Raw genomic sequence first — 9,988 nt, 5'->3', positions numbered from 1 at the left:
AACATATAATTCAATTTCCACACAATATCAATTTTGCCTTGTATGTGACATCATAGTGCAAGAGAACTTTTTTCCTTCTGCCATGCTTCATAAAACTGAGTTGTTAGGGACCACGTGTAGCGTGCTGAATTTAATGTCAAGTTTATTTTACTAAAGCTAGAGTTGCCTTGATTCTATTTGAATAAGTTGCTGTAAAATATATTAATCGGCTTGGTGTGTTGATGTTTCGTGTGATCTGGCTCAAAACTCCGGTAAGGGTATTTTTTATTAACATTGCTTAACTGGAATCTTAGTGTACGTTTTCTTCACAGAAAACCGTGTTCGTGTTCGTGTTCTTGCTCGTATCCGTGTACGTGCTCGTGTTCGTGTTCTTGCACGTGTACCTCGTACGTGTTGTCAAGTGCCTGTGCCCGTGTGGCAAATACACGCGTTTTTGGAAATTGACATTTCTTCTTGGTGTGACGACGGCGCGGTGCCAGACGCGCAAATTCTGCCGTTACATTAAAGTTTTCGGAGTCTTTCTGAAACAAAGTTTCCAAGAAGTTCTACTTTTTGACGATCTGTGAAGAAATGAATGAGACTATATCTCCGCTTGAATCGCCGGAGCCTACACGGTTGAGACCTCTCGCCGCTCATGTCGTACTGTCCCATGACGAGATACACCGCCATGTCGACAAGCTCAACAGTTGGTATGCAGTGGCTGAGACAGGTATTTTAAATAAGGACCACTCTCTACTGCAAGTAGCTAAGTTCCAAATTAACGAATGCTACTCACAATTGCAAAATATGTACGGAATGTATATTGCCTCTTGCGAAGACTCAGAGAACCGCGTTGTATGCGAGGACGAGTTGAAGTCCGTCGAACAATGTAAGAAGGAGTTCGAAACCAGAATTGCGGAGTTAACGCCATTCGAACTACCAAATGCATTGCCCGAACTTGTGCTACGCCCACAGCATAGGGCACCAACTGTGGCTTCAAGCCACAGATCCTCACGGTCCAGCCGCTCACGTTCGTCTGTGACGAGCTCATCTGCGACAGAAAGAAGTCGTCTAGAGGCAAAGGTGGAGCGAGAGTTGGCATTGATTCGTCTAAAACAGGTCGAGGAAGAAAACGATCTAATTCAAGTGCAACAGAAGGCAGATTTGGAAAAGGTTGCTTTAGAAGCAGAAAGGCGGAAGTTAAAGGCAAAATACGATTTCCAGGCTGCCGATGCAAGGGCAAGAATATTGAATGAAGAACCCAATGATCTGACATCGCCGGACAAGGGGCCCAACCATGGTCAGAGCCCAGAAGTTGAATTGACTTCCTCGGTGCTGGCTGTCGAAGAAGTTCCGACGACGCCTTCTGCTGCCAGAGATTGTGCGTCCCATATCCAAAATGGGGAAGTATCGCGTGACAACGTTAGTCCTCTTGTACGTGCTCCTGTATTAAATACACAATCGGACTTGGAAATGAAAGAGAGCCCAGCTGTATTACCGTGCATCGTAAAGGCAGTTGGAGAAGGCATGAGTATGCCGAAGCCCGACCACATGACGTTCTCGGGAAAACCTACGGATTATTGGATGTTTGTACGTTACTTTGAATCGAATCTCGAATGCAAGACTCGAAGTGACGATATGCGCCTGACATTGCTTGTCAATCAATGCAAAGGAAAGGCGAGGTCTCTGATTGAACACTGTTCTGTCCTGGAGACAAAGGAAGGCTATCCAGAGGCAAGAAACATTCTCTACGAGAACTTCGGTAAGCCTTATATAGTCGCTAGAGCTTTCGTAGAGGAGTTGACTAATGGCCCTAACTTGAAACCTGATGATGCAGCCGGTATACGCGCCTATGCACAGACTATGAAAAAATGCTTGTTGGTACTCCGCCAACTTGGAAATTTTGCTGACTTAAACACTATAGATCGTTTGGTGGCTTTGGCGAACAAGCTGCCATATGAGTCGCAAAGGCTTTGGCGCCGCCGAGTTGCGCAGATTGTAAGAAAAACTGGCAGGGAGGCAGATTTCGCAGATCTTGTTGAATTTGTCGAAGAAGAATCTGCCGTAGTGAACACTTTACCTGGCCAGTTGTGTGTGTCCCGGAAAATTGAAGAAAAGAAACGTGCTGGTAAACCCAGTGGAAGAAATGTTACCTGCGCCACTGTGACAACAAATCCAAGTTCGTCGCCTACCCCAATTTTGAGCTGTCCATGCTGCAAACGTAATCACGTATTGGAAAGATGTGAGGCGTTTGGTAAAAAATCCAAGGTTCAAAGAAGAGAGTTTCTAAGGGATAAATTTATGTGCTATAACTGTTTTGGTTATCGACACACGTCGAAGTTTTGCACAAGGCCAAGTGCATGTGCTGTTCGGGGCTGCACCCTCGCGCACCACACATTGCTGCACGAAGATATGCCAAATCCTGTACGTTCGAGGACATACGTGCCTGCGTCGGAAAATTATAATAGAATTCCGCGCAGCGAACCCCCCAGGAGCCAGACTAACAATTCTACAGCCAGGTGCAATGTGATAAAGAATGGCCATTCAGCGTACTTTTCGGTTATTCCGGTGAAAATTCGAGCCAATGGTCGAGAGGTCAAGACGTACGCTTTCCTCGACCAGGGATCCGATACAAGTTTTTACGACAAAAGGTTAGCAGATCTACTTTCGATAGACGGAAGTCCGAGACAAGTTACCATGTCCAGCGTCGGGAGAAGGCCCGAAAATTACAGCGGAATCAGCGCAAATTTTCGCGTTTTGTCGTTAAGCGAAGATGAAGAAATCAGTGTAGACAATGCCTTGTCTATTGACTCTATTCCAGTCGAGCCTAATCCAACCCCGAGAAATACGGAACTGAATGGTCTTCCACACCTTCAGGGATTGGAATTTCCTCAGTTGTGTAATGGTGAGGTGCTACTACTTATTGGCACTGACGTTCCGTATGCCCATAGAGTAATGGAGATGAGAACAGGAGGCCGCAAACAACCATTTGCTGCGAGAACACCGCTGGGGTGGTCTCTCGTCGGCCCGTCAATCTGTTATCCTGCCGTTGATAATATTTCAGTTAACTTCCTTAAATGTGAATCATGGAGAGAGGAATTCCAGCAAGAGCCTGATGACATTCCATTCCCAACGTCAGTTGAGGATAGAAAAGTGCTCAACATGATGAAGGACTCGGTTAAACATACCGATGGACATTTCTATTTGCCGCTTCCATGGCGAAGTGAAGTTAGTCTGCCACAGGACAGCCGTTCTATGGCTGAGCGACGGCTTTGGTCGCTGAAGAAACGCTTGTCGCGCGACCTCGTGTTAAAAGACAAGTACGTAGAGAATATTCAATGTTACATCGACAAGGGCTACGCAGAGGAGCTCAAAGAAGAAGGACGTTTCCCTGGCAATGTGCATTGGTACTTGCCGCACCACCCGGTTCGGCATCCACGAAAGCCTGAAAAGGTACGCATCGTTTTTGATTGCGCAGCGCAGCATAAGGGACTGTCGCTTAACGACGCGTTGCTGCAAGGACCCGACTTAGTAAACAGTTTAATCGGCGTTCTGGAGAGATTCCGTATGAACAGTATCGCTTTAGTGGCGGACGTGGAAGCAATGTTCCACCAGGTCCGCGTTCAAAAACAGGACATTGATGCCTTGAGATTTTTGTGGTGGCCGGGGGGAGACTTATCTAAAACTCCTACGGTTCACCGAATGCTGGTGCACATTTTTGGCGCCACGTCGTCGCCTAGCTGTGCCACATTTTGCTTGCGGGAGACGGCCGAAAAATTCGGTGGCAGATTTGACAGAGACGTTGGGGACATCGTTCGCAACGATTTTTATGTTGACGACTGTTTGACTTCAACCGATACAGTCGAACACGCTGTTGGAATTGTCGCGCAGCTATGTGACTTGCTAAAAATGGGAGGATTCCGCCTCACTAAGTGGATGTCTAACAGTCAAAACGTCTTGGATCAAATTCCCGAGACAGAAAGGGCTAAATCGGTAACTGATGTAAATTTGGACGCCTCCGTGAAAGAGCGTGTGCTTGGCGTCTACTGGAGTGTAAAGAATGATGAATTTGGGTTCAGCATAGCTGATACAATGCAAGGCAAGAAATTCACACGTCGCAATATTTTATCTGCTGTTAATACGCTGTATGACCCGTTGGGTTTTGCGGCACCCGTTACTTTGATTGCTAAGGTGTTGCAGCAGGAAATAATTCGACAGAAATTGGGATGGGATGATGAGCTGCCAGAAAATGATGTTGAGGAATGGAGACGCTGGCTATCCCAGCTGCCGGAGCTCGAAAAGCTAACACTCCCCCGCTGTTTCAAGCCGGCGACGTTCGGCTCAGTGGCGAAGTCCGAGATGCATCACTTTTCGGATGCGTCTACTCAAGGATACGGAACCGTATCATACCTCCGGTTGGTAAACGTTAATGGTAAGGTACATTGCTCGTTTTTATTTGGCAAGGCAAAGGTAACACCACCTAAAACCGAGAGCATTCCCAGGCTTGAACTGGCCGCTGCTGTTCTAGCGGTGAAGGCCGACAAGTGGCTTCGACGCCAATTGAAGTTGGATAACTGTACGTCCGTTTTTTGGACGGACTCGTGCGCCGTCCGGCAGAGCATATACAACCAAAGTAAACGTTTTGGTACATTTGTTGCAAACAGGTTGGCTAAAATTCATCGACAGACAAACCCTGAACAATGGAGACATGTTGGGTCACAGCAGAATCCCGCGGACGATGCTTCGCGTGGTTTGTCGGTACGTAAGCTTATCAGCTCTCGATGGCTGACAGGTCCGAAGTTTCTCTGGCAGAAAGAAGATCAATGGCCCACCCCACCAGAAATGAAAACACAGCTGCCACAGGAGTTCAAGCCAGCTGAGAGGAAAAGAATTGTCGTCAACGTTTCCACACAGTCGGAGTCAACCGATCGACTGATGAATCACTATTCATCTCTTCATAAATTAAAGACATCGGTCGCGTGGCTGTTACGATTCAAGTCATTCCTGCTTTCAAAGGTTTCAGTGAACACTGGCAAATTGACAGTGGATGAGTTAAAGAAAGCGGAATTGGAAATAATCAAGTACGTACAACGTCAGTGCTTCGCTCCCGTGATTGACATTTTGTCACAGGTCGGAAAGTCTGAAAGGGAGTTGCAGAAGAAACTGAAGAAGTCAAAATATGCCAGTTCGTTGACAAAGCTTAACCCCCAGCTGTTTGATGAAGTTCTGCGGATTGGGGGGAGATTGGAGAAGGCGCCGATTGCCTTCGAGGCGAAACACCCGATCATACTGCCGTATGATCACCACTTGACAGCACTTATTATCTTGCGCCACCATCACAAGGTTGGCCACTGCGGGACTGGCCACACATGGACTTCGCTGCGTCAGCGCTTTTGGATCATAAAGGGTGGTGCCGCAGTGAGGAAGGAACTCAGCAAATGTATGCTGTGTCGCAAAAGGAATGTTCGACGTGGACAACAACAAATGGCTGACTTGCCATTTGCCCGACTGAAGCCCGACGAGCCGCCGTTTACATACGTCGGCATCGACTACTTTGGTCCATTCATGGTGAAACGAGGAAGAAGTGAGACAAAGAGCTACGGGTGCATTTTCACCTGCTTGACTATGCGAGCCGTACACATTGAGGTGTCGCCCGACTTGTCTACGGACGCGTTTATTAACGCATTGCGTCGCTTTATTGCAAGAAGAGGCCGACCAAAAGAAATATACAGCGATAATGGAACCAACTTTGTAGGTGCCGAAAGGGTCCTACGTGAAGGACTACAAGGACTCCAGCAATCCCGCCTAGAGTCATACTTCAAACGACAAGAAATTAAGTGGAACTTTAATTGTCCTGCTGCTTCACATATGGGAGGTTCGTGGGAGAGAATGATCAGATCGATTCGTCGCATTTTAAACACAATGCTTACAAGGAACCCAACGATTGGCGGGGACATGCTGCAAACCCTGATGATCGAAGTGGAAGGCATTTTAAATTCGAGGCCGCTAACGCCGATCAGTTTCACCTGTACAGAAGATGAGCCACTTACGCCCAATCATCTGTTGTTGGGTCGTGCTTGCGACAGCATTCCAGTCGGGCTTATCAATCCCAAAGATTGCTACAGTCGAAGGCGGTGGAAACACATTCAATACCTCGCCGACGAATTTTGGAGAAGATGGTCACGAGAATATTTGCCCACAATTGCCTTGCGTCAGAAGTGGCCCGACCGACAACGCAATTTTCAAACCGGAGATGTGGTGATGATCGTAGATGAGACACAACCCCGACGTCGTTGGGAGATGGGACGGGTTCTGCGTGCGTTCCCGGACGGTCACGGTGTTGTCCGTCAGGTCGAAGTTAAAACGCAATCTGGCTCCACATACAAACGGCCGATTGCAAAATTGTGCTTGCTTTGTGAGGCGAGCACGACGAACGAATAAGTGCATCCGACGCATTCAGGCCACGCAGTCGTCGAACTGACCCTGAATTGCGGTGCACAGGATCCAACACTGATGAAGATAGATCATGGACGCTATGTCGATCTTGTTTGCCGCTTTATAAATGCGGAATATTGCAAATGCCAGGCTGGAGCTTGCTCGCCGGCGGCACGCATGTTGCTTTCTTAACTTCGTTGTTTCGTGATTTCAATGTTTTCTTTGTATATTTGTAAATGTGTTTGCAGTGAACCACACATTTAAGGGGGAGAATGTAACATCGAAAATCACTCATGCACAACCCCTGCGTCACACAGTAAACATATAATTCAATTTCCACACAATATCAATTTTGCCTTGTATGTGACATCATAGTGCAAGAGAACTTTTTTCCTTCTGCCATGCTTCATAAAACTGAGTTGTTAGGGACCACGTGTAGCGTGCTGAATTTAATGTCAAGTTTATTTTACTAAAGCTAGAGTTGCCTTGATTCTATTTGAATAAGTTGCTGTAAAATATATTAATCGGCTTGGTGTGTTGATGTTTCGTGTGATCTGGCTCAAAACTCCGGTAAGGGTATTTTTTATTAACATTGCTTAACTGGAATCTTAGTGTACGTTTTCTTCACAGAAAACCGTGTTCGTGTTCGTGTTCTTGCTCGTATCCGTGTACGTGTTCGTGTTCTTGCACGTGTACCTCGTACGTGTTGTCAAGTGCCTGTGCCCGTGTGGCAAATACACGCGTTTTTGGAAATTGACATTTCTTCTTGGTGTGACGACGGCGCGGTGCCAGACGCGCAAATTCTGCCGTTACAATTGCAAAATGGACAAGTGCTGAAATCGCACAGTTACATAGGTTGTGCAACCGCAAATGCAATACTAGAGTACCAGTGTTTTCCACTGAACAAAAAAACCTGTGCTGAAAAAAAATATTTTTATCGAAAAGTCATATACTGCAAAATGGACAAGTGCTGAAATCGCACAGTAACATACGTTGTGCAACCGCAAAAGCAATACTGGAGAACCAGTGTTTTCCACTGTACAAAAAAACCTGTGCTGAAAAAAAATATTTTTATCGAAAAGTCTTATACGGCAAAATGGACAAGTGCTGAAATCGAACAGTTACATACGTTGCACAACCGCAAAAGAAATACTGGAGTACCAGTGTTTTCCATTGAATAATGAAACTTGAATCGGAAAAAAATATTTTTTATCAAAAAGTCATATACTGCAAAATGGAAAAGTGCTGAAATGGCACAGTTACATACGTTGTGCAACCGCAAAAGAAATACTGGAGTACCAGTGTTTTCCATTGTATCATAAAACTTGAATCGGAAAAAAATATTTTTTATCAAAAAGTCATATACTGCAAAATGGAAAAGTGCTGAAATGGCACAGTTACATACGTTGTGCAACCGCAAAAGCAATACTGGAGTACCAGTGTTTTCCACTGTATAATAAAACTTGAACCGCAAAAAATATTTCTTTCATCGAAAAGTCATATACTGCAAAATCGACAAGTGCTGAAATCGCACAGTTACATACGTTGTGCAACCGCAAAAGCAATACTGGAGTGCCAGTGTTTTCCACTGAATAATAAAACTTGAACCGGAAAAAAATATTTTTTATAAAAAAGTCATATACTGCAAAATGGAAAAGTGCTGAAATGGCACAGTTACATACGTTGTGCAACCGCAAAAGCAATACTGAGTAGCAATGTTTTCCACTGTATAATAAAACTTGTACAAAAAAAAATATTGTTTTTGAAAATTCGTATACTGCAAAACGGACAAGTGCTGAAATGGCGCAGTTACATACGTTGTGCAACCGCATTAGCAAAACTATGGAATACCAGTGTTTTCCACTCCAAAATAAAACTTGTACTAAAAAACAATTATTTTCATCGAAAAGTCATATACTGCAAAATGGACAAGAGCTTAAATCGCACAGTTACATACATTGTGCAACTGCAAAAGCAATACTGGAGTACCAATGTTTTCCACTGAATAATAAAACTTGCACCAAAAAAAAATATTTTTATCGATAATTCTTATGCTGCAAATACGTTGTGCAACCGCAAAAGCAATACTGAGTACCAATGTTTTCCACTGTATAATAAAACTTGTACTGAAAAAAAAATATTTTTATCGAAAAGTCATATACGGCAAAATGGACAAGTGCTGAAATCGAACAGTTACATACGTTATGCAACTGCAAAAGCAATACTGGAGTACCAATGTTTTCCACTGTATAATAAAACTTGTTCTAAAAAAAAAATATTTTTGTCGATAATTCTTATGCTGCAAATACGTTGTGCAACCGCAAAAGCAATACTGAGTAGCAATGTTTTCCACTGTATAATAAAACTTGTACTGAAAAAAAAATATTTTTATCGAAAAGTCATATACGGTAAAATGGACAAGTGCTGAAATCGAACAGTTACATACGTTATGCAACCGCAAAAGCAATACTGGAGTACCAGTGTTTTCCAATGTATAATAAAACTTGTACTGAAAAAAACATATTCTTATCGATAATTCATATACTGCAAAATGGACAAGGGCTGAAATCGAACAGTTACATACGTTGTGCAACCGCAAAAGCAATACTGGAGTACCAGTGTTTTCCACTGCACAAAAAAACCTGTGCTGAAAAAAATGTTTGTATCGAAAAGTCATATACTGCAAAATGGACAAGTGCTGAAATCGCACAGTTACATACGTTGTGCAACCGCAAATGCAATACTGGAGTACCAGTGTTTTCCACTGTACAAAAAAACCTGTGCTGAAAAAAAATATTGTTTATCGAAAAGTCATATACTGCAAAATGGACAAATGCTGAAATCGCACAGTTACATACGTTGTGCAACCGCAAAAGCAATACTGAGTAGCGATGTTTTCCACTGCACAATAAAGCTTGTACTAAAAAAAAAATATTTTTGTCGATAATTCTTATGCTGCAAATACGTTGTGCAACGGCAAAAGCAATACTGAGAAGCAATGTTTTCCACTGTATAATAAAACTTGTACTGAAAAAAGATATTTTTTATGAAAATTCGTATACTGCAAAATGGACAAGTGCTGAAATGGCGCAGTTGCATACGTTGTGCATCCGCAAATGCAATACTGGAGAACCAGTGTTTTCCACTGTACAAAAAAACCTGTGCTGAAAAAAAAATATTTTTATCGAAAAGTCATATACGGCAAAATCGACAAGTGCTGAAATCGAACAGTTACATACGTTGTGCAACCGCAAAAGCAATACTGGAGTACCAGCGTTTTCCACTGTATAATAAAGCTTGTTCTGAAAAAAAATATTTTTTATCGAAAAGTCATATACTGCAAAATGGACAAGTGCTGAAATCGAACAGTTATATACGTTATGCAACAGCCAAAGCAATACTGGAGGTCCACTGCAAAAAAAAAACTTTGGGGAGAAAAAAATATTTTTATCGAAAAGTCATATACTGCAAAATGGACAAGTGCTGAAATCGCACAGTTACATACGTTGTGCAACCGCCAAAGCAATACTGGAGTACCAGTGTTCTCCACTGCACAAAAAAACCTGTGCTGAAA

At 43.6% G+C, this 9,988-nt stretch overlaps 1 protein-coding gene across 1 annotated transcript; it reads left to right on the top strand.

Annotated features, from left to right (window-relative positions):
• Window positions 1-570: 570 nt before the first annotated feature.
• Window positions 571-6,420, top strand: LOC145895618 (uncharacterized). The gene has a single exon (XM_082984418.1). The coding sequence runs from the start codon at window positions 571-573 to the stop codon at window positions 6,418-6,420; it is 5,850 nt and encodes a 1,949-aa protein (XP_082840544.1).
• Window positions 6,421-9,988: the final 3,568 nt, after the last annotated feature.

Source organism: Ascidia mentula, chromosome 3 (assembly GCF_947561715.1).
Source record: "Ascidia mentula chromosome 3, kaAscMent1.1, whole genome shotgun sequence".
Classification (NCBI taxonomy): domain Eukaryota; kingdom Metazoa; phylum Chordata; class Ascidiacea; order Phlebobranchia; family Ascidiidae; genus Ascidia; species Ascidia mentula.
Note: the sequence above shows the minus strand (reverse complement) of the source record. Positions and strands in the feature narration are given on the sequence as shown.